General features: G+C 50.3%; 1 protein-coding gene across 1 annotated transcript in view; it reads right to left on the bottom strand.

Annotated features, from left to right (window-relative positions):
- Positions 1 to 795: 795 nt before the first annotated feature.
- LOC120393750 overlaps positions 796 to 23,858 on the bottom strand; it is a 35,835-nt gene continuing 12,772 nt past the window's right edge. Inside the window, exons 3-4 of the mRNA XM_039518249.1 lie at positions 1,266 to 1,505; positions 796 to 855 (exon numbers count right to left, since the gene is read on the bottom strand). Of these exons, the coding sequence (XP_039374183.1) occupies positions 796 to 855; positions 1,266 to 1,505 (300 nt within the window). The remainder of the gene's footprint in view (positions 856 to 1,265; positions 1,506 to 23,858) is intronic.

Genomic DNA, 23,858 nt, shown 5'->3' with positions numbered 1-23,858 from the left:
AGCTACTGGGTAAACCCCCCTCAGCTCACTCGCAGGCTGCGTGGCCACTGGCTCTCTGGCACAGCCAACTTGATAACTGCTGGGACGTCCAGGGATGGGGACTTGTAAGCTGGTGGTCGGGGCTCAACTCTCCGGCTGGCGGGAGGGGAGCCACACCGACTCGCTCCTTGTCCCCTCTAACTGGTGGGGGCGACACGAAATCAGGGTTAGCACTGTCTCACATCTCAAGCCCTCTGGAGCAGGGGGCTGAACAACAATCAGTCTCAGTACCTTCAGGGCCCTCTGGGTCAGGGGCTGAATAGCGGTTCAATACAAGTCCAGGCCCTCTGGAGCAAAGGGGGCCGGGTATCAGCAGTTCACTATAAGCCCAGGCCCTCTCGAGCAGGGGCTGGGTAACAATAGTTCAATAAGGTCCAGGCCCCTCTGGAGCAGGGGCTGGGTAACAGCAGTTCACTATAAGCCCAGGCCCTCTGGAGCAGGGGCTGGGTAACAATAGTTCAATAAGGTCCAGGCCCCTCTGGAGCAGGGGGCTGGATAACAGCAGTTTATATAAGCCCAGGCCCTCTGGAGCAGGGGCTGGGTAACAATAGTTCAATAAGGTCCAGGCCCCTCTGGAGCAGGGGGCTGGATAACAGCAATCAGTCTCAAGGTAAGTCCAGGCCCTCTGGAGCAGGGGGCTGGATAACAACAGTTTATATAAGCCCAGGCCCTCTGGATCAGGGGGCTGGGCCACAGCAGTTCAGTATAAGCCCAGGCCCTTAACCAGGGCGGGGCAGCACAATAGCAGTCCTAGGCTCAGGTTTGCACAGCAATCAGTCTCGTGAAGGTTCTCAGGTGCAGGCCCTCAGGCAGGGGCTGCACAGAAGGCACACCGTCCGTCAGTCTAAGCCCAGGCCCTGAACCAGGGCGGGCAGCAGTAGTTCAATATAAACCCAGGCCCCCTGGAGCAGGGGCGGGGTTACAGTAGTTCAATGGGGCTCAGGTCCTGGTGGCAGGAACTGAGCAATACCAACCACTCGGATCAGTGCAGGCGATTCTGTCTGCGCTGGGGTGAGGGGGAGACTGCCACCCGTGAGTGGGGTGGCAGGGGGGACACAGGCCCACCCACTCCACTGTGTCCCAGCCCGGGGCCCTATTAGCGGCTAGCACGGCCGCTGGTCAGTGGGGTCCTGACCGAAACACACCGACATGGGCACTTCGGTGCCTATAGCCTGACAGGGGTCGGCTATCCCCGGGCTACAGTCCAGTTCCCCCTCTATGGGTACCTGCTCCTCGGCCGCCGTGAGCTCGGACCAGTCCATCGGCGTGGGGTCTGCAGGACCAGGGCTTGGGGGCAGGTCCGGCAATTCCTGCGGGAAGTCCGGCCCGGCTGCCTCCGATGGCTCCTCCGGGTAGCAGCAGGGCGGAAGCGGCGGCGGTGGCTCCTCCTCGTACCGGGCGGGAGGAAGTCCTAGCGGCCGCTCCGGGTTCCGATCCAGGGGAAGTTCCGCGGGTTCCTCATCATACTGGGCATGGGGCAGTGGGGGCCAGTCTGGATCACCGCCTCGGGTCCTGGAGGGTTCCCAGTCTGGAGCTCCCGCCGGCACGTCTGCTCGCGGCAGTGGCTGGCTCCTGACTGAGCTTTGGCGTTCTCCTTTTCCACTTCCTGTCCCGCCCCTTGACTTCCGGGGGGCGGGAACAGGAAGTGGTGGCTCAGCCCAGCTGGGCTTCTGGGAGGGAGCGCCCTCTGCTGGGCAGGAGGGGAGCCACACCGACTCGCTACAGGACTGGACAGTTCTGGGGGGACGAGACTTGGAGCTGGAAGAACTGTTGGTGTCACCCTGCGAGGAGTAACTGGGCTGGCCTACGCCAGGGGGAGGGCACTTGGCTGTGAGCAGCATGGACGCACCCAGGGTTACAGGGCAGGGGTGACACAACCCTCACTGGGCTGGGTGAACCCCAGAGCATCTCCCATCACTGGAGGTGTGTAAGAACAGGCTGGACAAACCCCAGACAGGGACGGTCTAGGACCAGGTTGCCTCAGCACAGGGGCAGGACTGATGACCCCTCGAGGGCCCTTCCCTCCCGATGTTTCTGTGATGCTGTGAACCAGTCTCCCCTTAACAAGGAGGTGCCAGCGTGAACACCGCCAGCCTGCGCTGTAGCTGTGAATTTCCTAGTGGGGGCTACCGGGGAAGCCAGACAAGAACCCCAGAGCTGCGATCAGAGTACACAATGTTCTGTAACAGCAATAATGCAAACCCCAGAGGGAGAGCAGTACCATGGGAGAGAGGAAATACACACTCCCGGCTGGGAGCTACGGGCCTATCAGAGCCAGAGAAGGTCAAAGGGGCAGGAGGAAATTCCATGGCTCTCCAGACCTGGAGGGAAAACACTGCCCTGCTACGGGCTCGTGTCAGAGCCAGGGCTCAGCTCGTTCTCAGGAATGGGATGTTGACACAATGGCAGTTTGGCCTGGGAAAGGACACAGCCCGCCAGGATTTGCCCTCGTGGTTCCCTGCCCCTGTCGTGAGATGGTCCCCAGGGACACATCAGTATGTCATGGAATCTCTTCTCAAGCCAGCTCCTGCTGGCTGCTCTGGTGACCAGGCCCAGAAATCCCATCACAGAGTCAAAGTGTTTAAAGCCAGCAGGGACCCCTAGATCATCCAGTCTGACCTCCTGCATACCACAGGCCACCCTCACCCGCCAGCACCTGCATGCTGAGCCCAAGGCATTGCAGCCTCAGAGGACTAGACTGTTACGTGCCACAGGCAGAGAACAGGAGGGGCCGAGGTGCACCAGTGCCCGAAGCCCTGCCACGGCAAGGAAATGATGAGGTGAGATATACCCAGATAATGCAGGCAAGTGACCTGCACCCACATGCTGTAGAGGAAGGTGAAAATGCCCAAGGTCACTGACAGTCTGACCTGGGGAAAAATTCCTGATCCTGCATATGCTTGCAAGAGACTGGATAGACCCATAAGAACCCGACCCATCCCCTGATCTCAGTGGGGCTGGAGCCCCCACTCAGTGCCTGGCCAAGGGGCGTGTTCACTGCTCTGCCTGGCCAGGCTGTGCTGCGGGGTTTGGGGACGGGTGTTACCGGGGAGAGTGGCTAACAGCAGCCCCTAGCACTGCAGCTCTGACAGCATCAGGCTAACAGCTCACCTGGGGCTCCCTGGCTCCCATGGCCCTTCTGCAGGTCCCTCCTCAGCACAGGGCGTGTGGCAGGCAATGACCCAGCTGTAACCCCCTCTCCTGGCATGGGACAGATGGAGGGGAGCAAGGAGCAGCCAGAGAGGGGATGATGGTGCCACCCAGCCACTGAAACACAAAACAGATGCAATCAAACCCCCGACCCCAGCTACTGCCTGCAACGTGCTCCCAGAGAGCGAGCAGCCGCAGGGGGAGGAGGAACGCAGGGATGAAATGGGGAAGCAGAGGAGAATACACTGATCTCTCTCCATGTTCTCCACTGCAAGGGCCACAGTGCTGGGCTCAATTGGCTGGGCAATAGAGATGTAAGCAGGGTCTGAATGAATGCTTCCCTGACAGCTAGCTGGGAGGGGAGAGACTTGGGTGTGTTTATGTGTAGCCCTCTGTGCACCTAGGGGTTCCTTTTCAACCCCTTAAGCCCCCACCCAGTAACCTGGGACAATTATACATCACCCCCTGGGTGCCTCTAAGAGGCAACACTTCCCCTTTCACAAGAACAGAGTCTGAGTGTAGCAAAAGCCCTTTAATAAAGGAGGGAAACAATGCAGTATTACTTGTTGGGGAAACACCACAAACGGGATTCATAAATGTAACTCATGAGCAAAGAAAGACGTCCAGCAACCCAAAAGTCCCATTAATGTGCCCATCCTTTCCCTGCGCCTCACTCACAGCTTCTGTCCTTGGATCATGCAGACTTAGAGTTCCAAGGTGCATCCGCAGACCTGGACCTGGACAAGAAGACACCTTACACACTCCACTCCCCAGGTACTCGCTCGCTGTGACAACACCCGCTGGCCATGCCTCTCCACCAGCTGTCCACACCATGTTTTCAGGGCCCCGCACTTATCACAGCTCTCAGTGATTTCAGCTCTTAGTGGGGGAGCCTCACCGCTGATGCACAGACTGGGGCAGGGAGTTGGGGTTGGGGGGTGGGGTGAGGGCCCTTGGGTGGGGCTGGGAATGAAGGGTTGGAAGTGCAGAAGGGTGCTCTGGGTTGGGACCGAGGGGCTCAGAGGGCAGGGGGGCAGGGCGCAGGAGGGGGTCAGGGCTGCAGGCAGCGCTTACCTCAAACAGCTTCCGGAAGCAGCAGCATGTCCCCCCTCTGGCTCCTATGCAGAGGGGTAGCCAGGGGGCTCCACACTCTGCCCCATCCACAGGTGCCACCCCTGCAGCTCCCATTGGCCACAGAGGTTGGCCATGGGGGGGACATACCACTGCTTCCAGGAGCCATGCAGAGTCACGGCCCTGAGCCATGTATGTCCTGGACCCTGCTCCGCAGCAGGAGCTTGAGGACCATAGCTTGTCCACCCCTGCTTTAGACCTAGACCTCAGTGGCCACCCCCATCTTTTTGGGAAGGCATTGCCTTCCCTTGCCTTCGTTACCCACCACCCATGGCCAGGTAGTTGGATACAGCTTCTAGGTTGCCATCTGCGTGTCAAAAACAGGAACACGTCTGTTAGCTGCTTTCAGGTAAACCTGCAGTTTTGGGGCAAGTAATTCAGACCCTGGGTCTTTGCTGGAGCAGACAGAAGAGTCTGGCTTAGCAAGACAGGGTGCTGGGTCCTGAGCTGGCAGGGAAAGCAGGGGTAGAAGTAGTCTGGGCACATCAGGTGGCAGCACCCAGGGGGTTTCTGTGATCCAAACCAGCACAGGTAGTTAACTGAAAAATTCCTTATGTACCCCCGTGTGTTGCAGAACAATTTGAACTGCAGCAAATTAAAATAGACATTGAAGTACCTGTCACGACCATCATGCACAAGAGGAAGAATATCTTGCAAAAGGTATGCTCTAAATTTTACTTTATATCACTTTGTTATGCTTTGGCAACATCAAGAAGCATTGCCCACATAGGTGTGCACAGCACATTTCATTAGGGTGTGCACCCAGGGAATTTTATTTATTTATTTTTTTTAAAAGGTGAACAGTCATAAAGGACATTTTTAATTCATCAAAAACTAAAGAAACAAATTTAACTAAACTTACTTTTATAAAAATTAACTAAACTTTACTTCAAAAATTAGAAAAAACACCAATTTTTTGCTGCATATACAAAGATAAAGATCATGGAAAATTGACTGTGTCTTTAACCAGAGCTAACCCAAATTGACCAAAACAGATTAAGGTTTCTTTTTCTTCCTATCCTAGAGAATGAGATGTCGCTCATCAGGTCTCATGGACTTAAATTCCTCAATCACATCATTGTAATTAACTGACGAAGTCAATTCTTGTTCAATGTACAAAATCACGAGTGAGTCGAGGCACTGTTGGGACATTGTACTTCTTAGTTTATTTTTACAAGTGCTAGTTTTTTCAAAAAGACTTTCACATGAACAGCTTGTCTGCTCCTTTTCTTATGGTTACAACGAACTGATCCATATTTTTAAATTAAAAGGTGGTATCAAAACATTGAATTCAAACAAAGCCACGGGCTTGTTATGCTATTTCAGTATAGTACATGTGACAAAGATTACAAACACTGTAGACACTGCGCTGGGCACGCCTGACACGGCCACTTATATAGATCAAAGAATTGTCTAGAATAGTAATTTGGAGGGAAGGGGAGGACCAATGGTAATGCGATGCCACAGTAGCGGGGACACATGCTACAAGCAAACACAGGCTTTCTATATAGAGCGCATCATGCTATTAAATTAAAATGCAAAGCCACTTTTTTTTGAGGGGGGAGACATTAGGGCAGGGGTGGGCAAACTTTTTGGCTCGAGGGCCATATCGAGGTTCCAAAATTGTATGAAGGGCCAGGTAGGGAAGGCTGCGCCTCCCGAAACAGCCCTGTAGAGCGAACACAGGTGAGAGTGAGCTAGACTCCATCTGTTCTTGGGTATCAGCTCAGGCCTAGACTACAGTTAAAATGGAAATGGACCTGGTTACTCCAGTCAGGGATGGGGAAAAGCCACATGCTTGAGTGTCGCTAGGAAGCCCCAACCCTGAGTGTAGCTACTGCTGGATGGGCAGCTACTGTCACTTGGGGAGGTGGAGTCCCTACAGCCCCAGAAAACCCCTAACGCTCTCGGGGTGCAGCGCAGCAGCCGTGTTAGTCTGTAGCCGCAGAAAGAACAGGAGCACGTGTGGCACCTTAGAGACTAACACGTTTATTTGGGTGACAGTTTATGCTGAAATAAACGTGTTAGTCTCTAAGGTGCCACAAGTTCTCCCCGTCTCGGGGCATGCGCTGGTCATGCCAGGCCAGCCGCCGCCAGGCCAGTGCTGTGCAGTCCCCACACAGCGAGGGGCTGCCCACGGCCCAGCTTGGCTTGCCCTGCCGGGCACCCACCTCCTAGCGGAGCTTTCGGGGCTGCAATCAGCGCCCCCCGCCCCGGGCAGGGAGAAGCTGCATTAACGAGTCAGGGGCTCCTGCCCCGCCCGCTCGGTGCAGAGGCCGGTGAGTACACGACGCTGCTTCACCGGCTGCAGGTGGAGAGAGAAACTGAGGCAGGGCAGAGCGACTTTAGCCCCGCCCCGGAGCCCGCCGGCCCCGCCCCCCACCCCGGGAGCAGGCTACGTCAGATTCACAGGCAGGGCTCCCCCCGGAGAGACATGGTATCGCCCGTACCAGACCAGGTTTCGCGGCTCCGCTATTGAGAGCAGCTCGATGCTGGTTGGGAGTCTAGGACGGTCCATTTCCATCACGGGGGGTTGGGGGAGCTTGTACTAATAGCTACTGGATTTACACGAAACGGAGTTTTACATCTGCGGAAGTGTTCCTGTGTCTCGGACCGGAGGCGGGGCAACGGGAACCCCCGCGGCCGCAATGGTTTAGTCCAACCTCTCCCTTTCTCAGGCCAACTCAATCCAGCTCCCTCCCGTGCGGGGCCGGGTGACTTGGTTCTGCCTGGGCGCGTGCGTCTGTGTGATTGGTTCCGCCCAACGAAACTCCTCTCTGGGGGAGAGCTCGTGCTGTTGGTTGCGCCCGGCCCGCGGGAAAGGAAACACGACTGAGCAAACGGGCTGCACGTGTGGCTGGGGTGTGGGACACGTGTGCTGGCCTAGGGCTGCTGTTCTAGACCCGTCCAGCAGCGAGAGATAAACCATTTCCTTCACCAGCCCTATAGCGCCCACAACGTGCATTACAGGAGCTGGGGCTGCCCCCAGCCGCGCCAACATTTGGGAAAACCACCACAAATCAACCACTGGTTTGGACTAGTTCCCTGGGCTTTATTGTTTACATTATTTCATCTACTTTAAAAGATTTTGACGCCACTGAGCTGAGGCTGAGACCTGGTTTCTATGTGGCAGGCGGATTCTTTGGGTGCTGTTAACTGGACTCTGCAATTTTTGGTTCAAGACAGAACCTTCATCAGGATTTTTTGGGCATCTTCTACATCACTTACCAATCTGTTCAACACGTAATGCCTGGTCAATACCCTTTGAACTTGCAAGGAACTGAGCACTGATAAAAAATTCAGAGGGTGAGTGTTCACTGTATGATAGACGTAGGCCTGGCTGGAGCCCTCGGCATAACTAACGATGGGAGCTAGAGTAGGCCTGGCCTTGGCAAACTAGCCACGTACCAGGTATTAGCTCACACCAAGTCAGCACATTCCTGACCTGAGAGAATGGTACAGGAACTCCAAGCTGTCAAGTAATGGTGTAAACACATTCCTAGAAGATGGCATAGGAACACATTGACCATGAGTAAGACAAGGATGGGGTGACTGGATAATGGATAAAGATGCTTTGTTCAAACCAGCAGGTACAAAGTGTAGGGTTGGTAACTAGCCACGTCAGGAGTGTAATATGTAACCTGTTTGTATCAATGGACAAAAGGGGAAGTCATAGGAGAGGCATCCTTGGCCAACCGAGGGGGCAGCATCCTACTGCTCTGACTGAGCTGGTACCATTGTTGTGGGAGTATGTGTCAGTGTACATGTACCCATGGAGCCAGGGTGCTAGTATTGGTCTTCATTGACAATAAACCTGGCCGATTGCCTTCGCCACTGAACCCAGCCTGTGGCCTTTCTGTCTGAGTAACATGGAGGTCTGTGGAATGAACAAGCTAGTGCTGCTGCCATTGGAGCGCCAAGAACAGGAGCCACGCTGCAGCAGCAACAACATGCCCCAGCACTTCACAACAATATATAGACGTGGGCCCAGATTCTCAAAGGCATTTAGGCGCCCAAGTCCCATTGACTTCAATGGGCGTTAGGTGCCTAAATATCTTTGAAGGAGCTGGGCCTTGGTTAGTAGATCCAGTACAAACTCTACTGTGATATCACTGGCTACTGAAGACTTTTTATATAACAGATTTGAGCTCAGCACCAAGCTACAGCCCTTGCAGCCATGCTGCATTGATGCCACCAAGACGGTGCATCACAAGCAAAAGGGAGCCCTGTACAAGGACTGGCAGCAATTACAAGTTGATACAATCGCCACTTTCCATATCTGCTTCTTCAAGAAACCCCTTTTCTTCATCGTTGTGGAGGTGTTTGGCAGGGTCAGTAAATAGAAGCTTCTCTAATGGTCCCTCCAAGAGATGGAAGTCATATTTACCCAATATCTGGGTGGAGAGAAGGCAAATCTGTAGGGAAATCACACAGCCTTTGAAAATTCTCTCCACGCTGGAGGCTCTGGGTTGATTATTTTAAGTAGTGTAGAAGAATGAACCCGCTTCAGAGCAGAGAAAGTAAAACTTCTTCCCTATCTTCTGACCTGCTCAGGCAGGGTTGGTCTGGTGGGATGGGCAATGCTCAGAAGAAATGATAATTAATAGAATATCTCCTTGAAGTCTCAAGCTATTGTTCCTCAGATCTAGGCAGGCCCATTCGTGCTACATTTGTTACATTAACCCATTAAAAAGTTCAATTTCAGCAATAGAGAAAAATAACATCTAGCACCGGAGGCCCCACCTTTCTGTGTATATCACATTTCAATATGGATGAAACTTTCAAAGAAAGAAAAAAACGGCACCCATCCTTTCCCTAGAAAGTCTGTAGTCCACAAGACAACTATGTATAAAAGGCTAACTGTGTAGAAACTACATTTTATACAGAAATATTCTCTCTTATAGTCAGGGTAGGTCATTAGCAGAGATCAGCACTTCCAATTCAGATGAACAACAAGCCCCTTTAAATGTGATGAGTTAGAATTTAGCATGCCCAGCCAACTGATTAAAAGTTGACCCCAACTTATTACATCTATAGCCATTTTATTTAAAAGAGGAATACAGTTGGCTTTATGTAAATCTTTCATGGCCAAGTTAAAAGTTATTCTGATCTTAAGACTGATGTTTTTTTACCTGTTTGAGCTTCCTTTGTTTTCCCTTCCTGCTTGATGACTTTGGTTACTGCATTAAATGCAAATCAATGCAAGTATATATTCCTTTGTTTAGGACAGACCTGTTTGCAGACTTCTGCCTGGGAAGGGCTGACTGTGCGTTAATAGCATCATACAAGGAAATCTTATAACTTCACAATGTTGCCACACATTTTTTCAGGACAATACCAACCAGCAAATTATGAGTTTTGAAATGATATCTTTGTGACACTCTGTACCTCAAAGTAGCACCCCGGAGCCTCCATATTCACCACTGTGATATAACTATATGTTTGGTACAGTGGACGCCTTTGTGAGGTCTCATGAAATCTTGACATGTTGAACATTATCCTGTTGGATTGTATGTTCTATCATCGTATGTGACGTTATGAAGTATTGCGATATGTGCTACTGAAATATGTTATGAGGTTGGAAGATGCCCACAGCCAGCCTTTCCGTAGGGACAAAGGAGCAGCCATCACTGGTCAGACAGATGCTAATGTCTCATCAAGAAGAATCCAGTATCCCAGAGACTTCTCAAAGACTGCACATACGCCATGGAGACTGCCTGACCAATGGGCACTGCCTGGCCCCCACATCACAGAAATGCTATTTCTAGCACCTGGAAGAAGGTATAAAAAGAGAGACAGTGACATCATCACTAGGCCTCTTCCCCTCCACCCCCACCCCCATCTCAACACCTGGAAGATCATGTAGAAGAAAAAGGTTTTGAACAGAGTAAGATTGGTCCCAGGCTGGAAGTGAGTTCAGTTCAGTCTGTGTATTAAGGAACTGCGAGCAGCCTGTAACGTCTGTTAGGGAATCCAGCCCCTTGTGGCGATTTGGGGAATCTGGCTACGTACAACTTATGAACCGTGTTTGATATTGGGGACTATCTGTGTCAGACTGCAAACTACATTTCTATTGTCAGGCTGGTCTGTGCCTTCCTGCTGTCTTTTTACTACCATCTTGGACTAAAAATTCCTGGGAGTGGCACGGGGCTATCAGTGGAAGGTCATTAAATATTGATGATCGTCCATTTCAATGGCACACCCTTGGACAAACAGATTGTGATGGGGCGCTCCATATGCTTTATGAAAATATGCTTATGATATGAATATTTCATAACTGAGAGATGGTTTATGCAAGATGGCTTATGTAACAGATCATTGGAAAGGTTACAGAGGGATAGCTGTGTTAGTCTGTATCAGCAAAAACAACGAGGAATCCTTGCGGCACCTTAAGGTACGTCTGCACTATGGGATTATTCTGAATTTACATAAACCGGTTTAGCAAAACAGATTGTATAAAATCGAGTGCGCGCGGCCACACTAAACACATTAATTCGGTGGTGTGCGTCCACGGTCCGAGGCTAGCGTCGATTTCTGGAGCGTTGCACTGTGGGTAGCTATTCCGTAGCTATCCCATAGTTCCCACAGCCTCCCCCGCCCCTTGGAATTTCCGGGTTGAGATCCCAGTGCCTGATGGGGCAAAAATCATTGTCGCGGGTGGTTCTGGGTACAGCCTCTCCGCTCCCTCCCTGAAAGCAGCAGACAACCGTTTCGCGCCTTTTTTGCTTGGTGAACTGTGCAGACGCCATAGCACAGCAAGCATGAACCCTGCTCAGCTCAATACCGCAATCGTGGATGTTTTAAACACCTCGCGCGCTCTCGTGCAGTATATGGTGAACCAGGACCTTCAAACCGAGGCGAGTAAGAGGCGGATACGGCAGCGCGGCGATGACAGTGATGAGGACGTGGACACAGAATTATCTCAAACCGCGGGCCCCTGCGCTTTGGAGATCCTGATGGTAATGGGGCAGATTCTATCCACTGAACGCTGATTTTGGGCCCGGGAAACAAGCACTGACTGGTGGGACCGCATTGTGTTGCAGGTGTGGGACGATTCCCAGTGGCTGCGAAACTTTTGCATGCGTAAGGGCACTTTCATGGACCTTTGTGACTTGCTTGCCCCTGCCCTGAAACGCCATAATACCAAGATGAGAGCAGCCCTCACTGTAGAGAAGCGAGTGGCGAGAGCCCTGTGGAAGCTTGCAACGCCAGACAGCTACCGGTCAGTCGGGAATCAATTTGGAGTTGGAAAATCTACTGTGGGGGCTGCTGTGATGCAAGTAGCCAAAGCAATCACTAAGCTGCTGCTACGAAAGGTTGTGACTCTGGGAAACGTGCAGGCCATAGTGGATGGCTTTGCTGCACTGGGATTCCCTAACTGTGGGGGGGCGATAGATGGAACCCATATCCCTATCTTGGCACCGGAGCGCCAGGGCACCCAGTACGTAAACCGGAAGGGGTACTTTTCAATGGTGCTGCAAGCACTGGTGGATCACAAGGGACGTTTCACAAACATCCACGTGGGATGGCCAGGGAGGGTTCATGACGCTCGCGTATTCAGAAGCACTACTCTGTTTAAACGGCTGCAGCAAGGGAATTACTTCCCAGACCAGAAATTAACAGTTGGGGATGTTGAAATGCCTGTCGTTATCCTGGGGGACCCAGCCTACCCCTTGATGCCATGGCTCATGAAGCCATACACAGGCAGCCTGGACAGTGGTCAGGATCTGTTCAATTACAGGCTGAGCAAGTGCAGAATGGTGGTGGAATGTGCATTTGGCCGTTTAAAGGCGTGCTGGCGGACATTACTGACTCGCTCAGACCTCAGCCAAACCAATGTCCCCTATGTTATTGCTGCTTGCTGTATTCTCCACAATCTCTGTGAGAGTAAGGGGGAGACCTTTATGGCGGGGTGGGAGGCTGAGGCAAATCATCTGGCCACTGATTACGCGCAGCCAGACACCAGGGAGATTAGAAGAGCACACCAGGAAGCGGTGCGCATCAGAGAAGCTTTGAAAACGAGCTTCATCAATGGCCAGGGTACAGTGTGACTGCTGTGTTTGTTGATGAACACCCAACCCCCTTGATTGACTTATTCCCTGTAAGCAACTCACCCTCCCCCTTCGAGTACAGCTTATTTATGCAAATAAAGTCACTCTCATTTAAAAATCATGAATTCTTTATTAATTCATTATAAAAACAGGGAGAGAAGTAAGGGTGTGGTTTGGGAGGAGGATAGGAAGGATGGAGAAGGCCATTAAAAAATTTCACAGTAACGACAGCCTTCTGGTTGGGCTGTCCACGGGGGTGAAGTTGGCGGGTGCACGGAGCCTCCCCCCACGCGTTCTTACACGTCTGGGTGAGGGGGATATGGAACATGGTGAGGGTTGAGGGTGGTTATACGGGGGCTGCAGTGGCACTCTGTGATCCTGCTGCCGTTCCTGAAGCTCCACCAGACGCCGGAGCATGTCAGTTTGATCATGCAGCAGCCCCAGAGTTGCATCCCGGCACCGCTGATCTTCCTGCCGCCTCCTCTGATTTTCCTGCCGGTCTTCCTGCCGCCACCTCTCTTCTCGGGTGTCTCTCCTGTCCTCACGTTCACTGGCATCTTTCCTGTAATTTGATACCACGTCCTTCCACTCATTCAGATGAGCTCTTTCCTTGCGTGTAACTTCCATAATATCCAAGAACATTTCATCTCGTGTCTTCTTTTTCCTCCGCCTTATCTGTGCTAGCCTTTGGGATGGAGGAGGGACGCTTGAAAAATTTGCAGCTGCATGAGGGAGAGAAATATTTAAAAAGATACATTTTACAGAACAATGGTTATACTCTTTCACAGTGAACAGCACTATTCACCTTACATAGCACATGTGATTTCCCTACAAGGTCGCATTTTTCATCTTAATAGTGAGTGCCTGCAGCTCTGGAGTTACAGATCTCACAGACACAGGTCCAGGCATCAGAATTCAGCTTGCATGCGGCCATGGTAAGCCACTGTCTTTCGGCTTCTGCAGTGATGTACCCCTCCCCCCAATGCATGGCTAATACCACGCTAGCTCCCTGCTAATCAACACCCTTCCCACCCCCCCACCCACTGCGTGGCTGGTAGCTTGGGGAAGATCGCCGGTGACCAAACACAAAAAAGATCATCGGCATTTCACTCCTCCCCTCCCCCCGCTTGGCTATGTGCAGGAAAGGATTTTTTTTAAAGCTGCTGCAGTCCACGAACCCAGTAGAAAAATGGCCATCCCCCTTACTTAAATTCCTTATTTTTAACCAGGTTATCCTGAACAATATCACTTTGCTGAGGATCACACAGCGAGATAAAGAACGGATGCTTCTTGAATGCCAGCAATCTAACGCTCACCAGTGCACCAGGAGCTGAGAGGAAAATACAGTAGGCAGGTACAATAGGAAAGCTTGTGATTTACTCAATATGATTATCCCGTTTGTATGCATGTATCATTTTTGTGGATGAAGTTAGGTATATTGACCCATGTATCTGTATTGCATATTCCGCTGCTTTGGGTCACTCCCATTGCTGGCACTTCAGGGACTACAATGTAAAAGCCAGGCAGTGTTGATGGCCCATCAGCAAGAGACAATGAATGGTTTAAAGAGCTTAACCTTTCTGTGAACGTCTGGGTCAGCCTGTGAAAAATGGCTACAGGAGCCCTACAGAGACATGTGACCATGTCACCTGATACTGGAACCCATCTTGAATTCTCTATTTTTCCACGAGAAGCTGGATGTGTGTGTCAAACCATGAAACAAAGGATTCCCGCCTTATGCAAATCCTACTGAAGGGTGGGGAGTGAGGTAATCCAGGTCATCAGTTCTCCCTGGCTACCCCATCCAAGATGAGTGCTGGAAACAACTCAGGCTCCACTGCAAAGCTCAAAGCGCTCCCATGGCAGCGCTTTGATCTGCTTGTGTGGTCACCCCCAAGCACTTGGGAGAGAGCTCTCCCAGCGCTCCTGGTAATCCATCTCCATGAGGCAAATAGCTACCTGTGCGGGAAGCGCAGCTCCCCGCGCTCGGAGCCTGTCCACACTGGCACTTTACAGTGCTCAAACTTGTTGCACTTGGGGGCGAGGGTGTTTTTTCATACCCCTGAGCAAGCAAGTGACTGCGCTGTGGCTTGCCAGTGTCGACAAGCCCTAAGACTGAACTGGGGGAAGGGACTGGATCCAGGCTGGAAGGGAATCTGGCCTGTGAAGAAGATTATTAGAACCACATTTAGGATAAAAACAACAAGGAGTCCTTGTGGCACCTTAGAGATTAACACATTTATTTGGGCATAAGCTTTCGTGGGCTAAAACCAGTTTTTAGCCCACGAAAGCTTATGCCCAAATAAATGTGTTAGTCTCTAAGGTACCACAAGGACTAACACGGCTACCTCTCTGAAACCTTTAGGGTAAGATCCTACGTGTATCTAGTGTCTTTAGTGTATCTAGCTTAGGCCTGGTCTACACTACGCGTTTAAACCGGTTTTAGGAGCGTTAAACTGATTTAACGCCACACCCGTCCACACTAAGAGGCCCCTTATATCGATTTTAATGGCTCTTTAAATCGGTTTCTGTACTCCTCCCCGACGAGAGGAGTAGCGCTAATATCGGGATTAACATATCGGAATAGGGTTAGTGTGGCCACAAATTGACGGTATTGGCCTCTGGGCGGTATCCCACAGTGCACCACTGACTGCTCTGGACAGCAATCTGAACTCTGATGCACTGGCCAGGTAGACAGGAAAAGCCCCGTGAACTTTTGAAATTCATTTCCTGCTTCTCCAGCGTGGAGAGCTCATCAGCACAGGTGACCACGCACAGCTCATCTGCACAGGTAACAATACAGTCTCCTGAGAATCGAAAAAGAGCCCCAGCATGGATTGCACGGGAGGTACTGGATCTGATCGCTATATGGGGAGAGGATTCAGTGCTAACAGAACTGCTTTCCAAAAGACAAAATGAAAAAGTATTTGAAAGAATTTCTAAGGCTATGACGGATAAAGGCCACAGCAGGGACTCACTGCAGTGCAGAGTGAAAGTTAAGGAGCTCAGACAAGCCTACCAGAAAACCAAAGAAGCAAACGGAAGGTCCGGGGCAGGGCCAAAAACATGCCGCTTCTACGCTGAGCTGCATGCAATTTTAGGGGGCTGCGCCACAAGTACCCCACCCCTGACCGTGGATTCTGAGGTGGGGGTTGTAATCTCTGCCATGTCTGAGGATTATGTGGACGGGGAAGATGACAATGAAGAAGAGGAGGACGAGCTAGCAGACAGCACACAGAACTCTGTGAGCCCCAACAGTCAGGAGCTTTTTCTCACCTGATGGAATTACCCTCCCAAGCCACTACCCCAGACAATGAAGCCATGGAAGGGCCCTCTGGTGAGTGTACCTTTGCAAATATCAAACATTGTTTTTTAAGCAAGCGTTTTTTAATGATTGATTTGCCCTGAGGACTTGGGATGCATTCGCAGACAGTATAGTTACTTAGAAAAGTTTGTTAACATGATTGGGGATTGAGCGGAAATCCTCCAGGGACATCTCGATGAAGCGCTCCTGGAGGTACTCCAGAAGCCTTTGCAGAAGGTTTCTGGGCAAGGCAGCCTTGTTCCGCCCACCATGGTAGGACACTTTACCACGCCATGCATGTAGCAAGTAATCAGGTATCATTGCATGGCAAAGCATAGCTGCGTATGGTCCCGGTGATTGCTGGCATTCAAGAAGCATCCGTTCTTTATCTCGCTGTGTGATCCTCAGCAAAGTGATATCGTTCAGGATAACCTGGTTGAAAATCAGGAATTTAATTAAGGGGGATGGCCATTTTCCTACTGGGTTCGTGGACTGCAGCAGCTTAAAAAAAAATCCTTTCCTGCACGTAGCCAAGCGGGGGGAGGGGAGGAGTGAAATGCCGATGACCTTTTTTGTGTTTGGTCAGTGTGGATCTTCCTCGAGCTACCAGCCACGTAGTGGGTGGGGGGGTGGGAAGGGTGTTGATTAGCAGGGAGCTAGCGTGGTATTAGCCATGCGTTGGGGGGAGGGGTAAATCACTACAGAAGCCGAAAGACAGTGGCTTACCATGGCCGCATGCAAGCTGAATTCTGATGCCCGGACCTGTGTCTGTGAGATCTGTAACTCCAGAGCTGCAGGCACTCAGTATTAAGATGAAAAATGCGACCTTGTAGGGAAATCACATGTGCTATGTAAGGTGAATAGTGCTGTTCACTGTGAAAGAGTATAACCATTGTTCTGTAAAATGTATCCTTTTAAATATTTCTCTCCCTCATGCAGCTGCAAATTTTTCAAGCGTCCCTCCTCCATCCCAAAGGCTAGCACAGATAAGGCGGAGCCGGAGGAAAAAGAAGACGCGAGATGAAATGTTCTTGGATATTATGGAAGTTACACGCAAGGAAAGAGCTCATCTGAATGAGTGGAAGGACGTGGTATCAAATTACAGGAAAGATGCCAGTGAACGTGAGGACAGGAGGGACACCCGAGATGAGAGGTGGCGGCAGGATGATCAGCGGTGACGGGATGCAACTCTGGGGCTGCTGTGTGATCAAACTGACATGCTCCGATGTCTGGTGGAGCTTCAGGAATGGCAGCAGGATCACAGAGTGTTGCTGCAGCCCCCGTATAACCACCCTCAACCCTCACCATGTTCCACATCCTCCTCACCCAGACGTGTAAGAACGCGTGGGGGGAGGCTCCATGCACCCGCCCACTCCACCCCCGTGGACAGCCCAACCAAAAGGCTGTCATTACTGTGAAATTTTTAAGTGGCCTTCTCCATCTCTCCTATCCTCCTCCCAAACCACACCCTTACTTCTCTCCCTCTTTTTATAATGAATTAATAAAGAATACATGATTTTTAAACGAGAGTGACTTTATTTGCATAAGTAAGCTGTACTCGATGGGGGAGGGTGAGTTGCTTACAGGGAATGAGTCAATCAAGGGGGGTGGGTGTTCATCAACAAACACAACAGTCACACTGTACGCTGGCCAGTGATGAAGCTCGTTTTCAAAGCTTCTCTGATGCGCACCGCTTCCTGGTGTGCTCTTCTAATCTCCCTGGTGTCTGGCTGCGCGTAATCAGCGGCCAGGTGATTTGCCTCAGCCTCCCACCCGCCATAAAGGTCTCCCCCCTTACTCTCACAGAGATTGTGGAGAATACAGCAAGCAGCAATAACATAGGGGACATTGGTTTGGCTGAGGTCTGAGCGAGTCAGTAATGTGCGCCAGTGCGCCTTTAAACGGCCAAATGCACATTCCACCACCATTCTGCACTTGCTCAGCCTGTAGTTGAACAGCTCCTGACCACTGTCCAGGCTGCCTGTGTATGGCTTCATGAGCCATGGCATCAAGGGGTAGGCTGGGTCCCCCACGATAACTACAGGCATTTCAACATCCCCAACCGTTATTTTCTGGTCTGGGAAGTAATTCCCTTGCTGCAGCCGTTTAAACAGAGTAGTGCTTCTGAAGACGCGAGCGTCATGAACCCTCCCTGGCCATCCCACATGGATGTTGGTGAAACGTCCCTTGTGATCCACCAGTGCTTGCAGCGCCATGGAAAAGTACCCCTTCCGGTTTACGTACTGGGTGCCCTGGTGCTCCGGTGCCAAGATAGGGACATGGGTTCCATCTATCGCCCCCCCACAGTTAGGGAATCCCAGTGCAGCAAAGCCATCCACTATGGCCTGCACGTTTCCTAGAGTCACAACCTTTCGTAGCAGCAGCTTAGTGATTGCTTTGGCTACTTGCATCACAGCCCCCACAGTAGATTTGCCCACTCCAAATTGATTCCCGACTGACCGGTAGCTGTCTGGCGTTGCAAGCTTCCACAGGGCTATTGCCACTCGCTTCTCTACTGTGAGGGCTGCTCTCATCTTGGTATTATGGCGTTTCAGGGCAGGGGCAAGCAAGTCACAAAGTTCCATGAAAGTGCCCTTACGCATGCGAAAGTTTCGCAGCCACTGCGAATCGTCCCACACCTGCAACACAATGCGGTCCCACCAATCAGTGCTTGTTTCCCGGGTCCAAAATCGGCGTTCAATGGATAGAATCTGCCCCATTACCATCAGGATCTGCAACGCTCCGGGGCCCGCGGTTTGAGAGAATTCTGTGTCCACGTCCTCATCACTGTCATCACTGCGCTGCCGTATCCGCCTCCTCCTCGCCTCGGTTTGAAGGTCCTGGTTCACCATATACTGCACGAGAGTGCGCGAGGTGTTTAAAACATCCACGATTGCAGTATTGAGCTGAGCAGGGTCCATGCTTGCTGTGTTATGGCGTCTGCACAGTTCACCCAGGAAAAAAGGCGCGAAACGGTTGTCTGCTGCTTTCAGGGAGGGAGGGGTGAGGCTGTACCCAGAACCACCCGCGGCAATGATTTTTTCCTCATCAGCCACTGGGAACTCAACCCAGAATTCCAAGGGGCGGGGGAGACTGCGGGAACTCTGGGATAGCTACAGAATAGCTACCCACAGTGCAACGCTCCAGAAATCGACGCTAACCTCGGACCGTGGACGCACACCACCGAATTAATGTGCTTAGTGTGGCCGCGTGCACTCGATTTTATACAATCTGTTTTACTAAACCGGTTTCTGTAAATTCGGAATAATCCCGTAGTGTAGACATACCCTTAGATTGCAAGCTTTATGTTATTGTCTTAGTAACCTGCTTTGCTCTGTTTGCTTCCTCTTTGAGCACTTAAACTACCTTTTCTTAGTTAATAAAATTATTTTTGGTTTATAATATAACCCAGTTTATGTAATTTCTAATGGGGGGGGCGGGCAAAGAGGCCATGTATATCTTTTTTCACATTGAGGAAGGAGGTGAGCGTCATTTAAATTTGGGTTTGTACCCCAAGGGGGGGTAAACATCTGAATGTTGGAGTAAACCCCAGATCTGTTCTCAGTGTCTGTACTTCTGCAGCTGGGTGCAGCCGTGCCTGGGTACTTTGCTGGAGGAGGCTGGAGGGCCTGGCTCAGCAAGGCCAGGTAATAGGGGCCCAGGCTAGCAGAGAAGGAGGCTCAGTGGTGTCTAAGCACCTAAGATGACATCCCAGGGGTCTCAATCCATCACACAGATAGCTACCACCCAGGGCACGCCAGTCTTTCAAGTGTGAACTGGGTGGTAGTTATCTGTGTGACGGGGGAGGGTGGTAACTAAGCAACAGATCACTTAGTGTGTGTGTTTGTGTGTGTGTATGTGGCTTTGATCACCTAATTATGCTGATCAGAGAGTCACTTGGCAAGGGGGGCTGGAGGTTATGAAAAAAAGTCTCTCTCAATGGCCATTTGAAAGAGAAGAGACTTGAGAGACTCCCTGGTCCAAAGGAGAAGCCACGTGCAGGAGAAAAGAAAGGATCCTGGACTCCTTAGAGGACTCTGGTCTAAGCCCAAAATTTCTCCAGCGTGCTGAGGAAGCTGAGGCAGGGAAGTGTGTATAGATGAGTTTATTACTTTGTCTAGATCTCTGTAGCTCTTGTGCTAGATACAGTAAAGAGAGATGGGGTTTGGGGAACCCTTACAAAGCCTTTGTCTCTCTGCTGTCAACTATCATGTGTTCTTGGAGAGGTGACCTGTAAACACTGAGCACCCACAAGGCTGGAGCTCCGGGAAGGGGTGCGCTGAGGTTACTGGGAAGACGGGGAGTGGGGTGGGGCAGCACTGGTGCTGGGTGCCTGGACAGCTGGGCCATGTGGTCCCATTTCTGTGAAGGGGTAACAGACAGTGTGCTAGAGAGGCAAAGAAAGAGAGAGCTGCAGCTTACCCAGACCGTGGGATGCTTAAGAGCACATGGGCCCAGTGTGTCAGGACACAAACAGTCTCCAGGAGAGGAAGTTTTTCCAGAGCTCTAGTGAACTAGACCTGTCCAAAGAGGAACTGCCTGAGAGGTTTCATTCAGCCATCGTGAAACATCATCAGTTTCTGTTGCATTTTCTAATGCAAAAAATATTGCACCCGTATAATGAGTGTGGGGAGAGAGAGAGAGAGAGAGAGCAGCCTAAGAGTGGGAGCCACAAAAGCCAGTATGCTCAGCGTGGAGCCCCCTGAGTTAACCAATGGGAGATGCTGATGTAGCCTTTTATTTGATTTAAAGTGAATTTAGTAATGGGGTATTACATCGCCCTGGGTTTGGCTCTGGTTGCCACAGTGTCAAGCTCAACAGAGTGACAGTCACCTCTGCCTCCTGCTTCAGATTTAGAGCCTCTAGGAACCCATGAAGACCATGGATAGTGACACACACACTCACAAGTACCATGTCTAGTCTGTATTACATGTTTTATTAGCATCACAAGCAAGGTTACAGTTCCCCAAGCATATAGAAATCCCAAGCGTACCCATGCACAAGTTATAAATATAGTCATACTCACATCCTTAGCACTTGATGGATTCCTCGCCCATTGAACATCAGTAGAGGAACGTTTCCTGACGGAGTTTTCCCATAGGTAACCCATTTTACCCAATCGGGAGCCCTCTTTTATATTGTAATTTGGACTACACTTAACACTCAACACATGTTGTCATAAACAGATAGTTAAGGGTTAATGTCTCTTTTACCTGTAAAGGGTTAAGAAGCTCAGTAAACCTGGCTGACACCTGACCAGAGGACCAATAAGGGGACAAGATACTTTCAAATCTTGGTGGGGGGGAGGCTTTTGTTTGTGCTCTTTGTTTTGGGGGTTGTTCGCTCTTGGGACTAAGAGGGCCCAGACATCAACCCAGGCTCTCCAAATCTTTCTGAACCAGTCTCTCATGTTTCAAACTTGTAAGTAACAGCCAGGCAAGGCGTGTTAGTCTTATTTTTGTTTTCTCCACTTGTAAATGTTCCTTTTTGCTGAGAGGATTTTACCTCTGTTTGCTGTAACTTTGAACCTAAGGCTAGAGGGGGTCCCTCTGGGCTATATGAATTTGATTACCCTGTAAAGTATTTTCCATCCTGATTTTACAGAGATAATTTTTACTTTTCTTTCTTTAATTAAAAGCTTTATTTTTAAGAACCTGTTTGATTTTTTTCCCTTGTGTTAAGATCCAAGGGGATTGGATCTGGACTCACCAGGAGTTGGTGGGGGAAAGGAGGGGGGGAATGGTTAATTTCTCCTTGTGTTAAGATCCAAGGGGTTGGATTGGTATCACCAGGGACTTGGTGGAAAAGTCTTAAGGCTATCCAGGGAGGGGAAAGTTTTGGGGGGACAGGGAGTGTGCCAGACCCTGGAATTCTGGCTGGTGGCAGTGTTACCATATCTAAGCTTGTAATTAAGCTTAGAAGTGTCCATGCAGGTCCCCACATCTGTACCCTAAAGTTCAGAGTGGGGGAGGAACCTTGACAATGTGAATAAACGTGTCAACCTCTTTTTCCTTTTCTGTATTTCTGCACCCCATGAATATTGAGGTGCCCTGTTTCCATAGGTTGTTTGTAGTTCTTATTTTCATTAGCATCTCCACACAACATGTACCCTGCGGTCAGGACATGTGTTGGAAAAGATGTTACAACAAGGTATCTCGTGATCTCAAACAGTACGTTTCGGTCAATTTTTCGCAACATCACCTGTAGGCACATCTTTCCAGTAGTCTTGTGGCATAGGGTCTGTGACACTACACCCCATATTTGTCATAGTAATATGATTATGACTTAATTATGATGCAATCTGTATAAGATGGGTCATGTAGGGTGTAATTGGAAAAGTTATGATTTGCTGAATATAAGTATACTCTTTGTATGCATGTATCATATTTGTATCTGAAGTTATGAATATTGACTCTGTATCTGTATTTCACATGTAGCCACACCAGGGTGACACCCACTAGGCAAGATGCTTCCAGTTTAAATAGCTGATGGTGAAGGGCCTATGCAGAGTAATGGCCCATTAGGGAAAACAATAGGCCTTAGGAGAAGCTTATCCCCCAGCCAGTGAGCCTTCCTGAGGACACTCCAGACAGCCTATGGGTAATGGCTGTGCAAAGGCATGTGACCAGCCCACATGACACGAAACTCCATCTTGAATGCCTGTATTTTTCCACAGATTGGGATGGGAACTGTTTAGAGAACAAAGGGTTCCCGCTATATGCTAAAACTCTATAAAGCAGGGAGTGACATCATCTGTTGTCCTTCACTCCCCCACAACTAAACACTTGCGAGAAGCTCCAGAGGAAAAGGACTTGGAACGGGGGTGGGGATCCCAAGCTGCAAAACAAGTGCAGCTTGTACCTGAAGAATCTGCCAGCCTGCTTGTATCATCAGCCAGGGTGAGGAATTGCTAATTCAAATCCTATCCTAGTATGTTAAGCTTAATTTGTGTTTTTGTTTATTTGCTAGGTAATCTGCTTTGAGCCATTTGCTATCACTTATAATCACTTAAAATCTATCTTCTTGTAGTTAATAAACTTGTTTTATGCTTTATCTAAACCTGTAAGTCTGGAGTGAAGTGCTTGGAGTGCATGGCCAGGCTTCATAGAGACCCCTATCTCGGCCAGCAATTCAAACCTGGAAGCTCCTCTCCTAATGTAAGGCGGCTTGGCGCCTAAGCTACGTTTTGTGAGAATGGGTTAGGTGTGTGCCACATTCTACACAAAACTGCCAGGGGAGGGAGAGGGGTAGTGGGGAAGACTTCCTTATATCCTTTAGCCCAGCGGTTAGGGGACCCACTCAGGATGTGGGAGACTCCGAGCTCCACAAAAGGAAGTTGTCAATGTGAACATAACATAAGAACATAAGAAAGGCCGTACTGGGTCAGACCAAAGGTCCATCTAGCCCAGTATCTGTCTACCGACAGTGGCCAAAGCCAGGTGCCCCTGAGGGAGTGAACCTAACAGGCAATGATCAAGTGATCTCTCTCCTGCCATCCATCTCCATCCTCTGACGAACAGAGGCTAGGGACACCATTCTTACCCATCCTGGCTAATAGCCATTTATGGACTTAGCCACCATGAATTTATCCAGTCCCCTTTTAAACATTGTTATAGTCCTAGCCTTCACAACCTCCTCAGGTAAGGAGTTCCACAAGTTGACTGTGCGCTGCGTGAAGAAGAACTTCCTTTTATTTGTTTTAAACCTGCTGCCTATTAATTTCATTTGGTGACCCCTAGTTCTTGATGTGGAATCATCATTGAAGAGGGGTGTTTCTAGTGAGGTTCCAGAGGGAATTGGTTCTAGGCCTGATACTATTTAATATTTTTAGCAATGATCTGGAAGTAAATATAAAATCACTGCTGATAAAATCTGCAGATGACAAACACTGGCAAAGTGGTACAGAATGATGAGGCCAGGGAAGATGTACAGTACAGACAGATCTGAATTGCTTGGAGAGCTGGGCCCAATCAAACAAAATGTGTTTTCATACAGCCAAATGCAAAGCTCTGCTACTAGGCACAGAGAATGCAGTGCCTGCCTACAGAACGGGGGACTGTATCCTGGAAAGCTGTGACCCTGAAAAGGATTTGGGTGTTGTAACAGCTCTGGTCAAGCTGCCCCTGCTGGACACTTACCAGGCTCTTCATCTGGATCCTGCACACTGGACCCCTGGGTTTTTA

Source organism: Mauremys reevesii, unplaced genomic scaffold, assembly GCF_016161935.1.
Source record: "Mauremys reevesii isolate NIE-2019 unplaced genomic scaffold, ASM1616193v1 Contig3, whole genome shotgun sequence".
Lineage (NCBI taxonomy): Eukaryota > Metazoa > Chordata > Testudines > Geoemydidae > Mauremys > Mauremys reevesii.
Note: the sequence above shows the minus strand (reverse complement) of the source record. Positions and strands in the feature narration are given on the sequence as shown.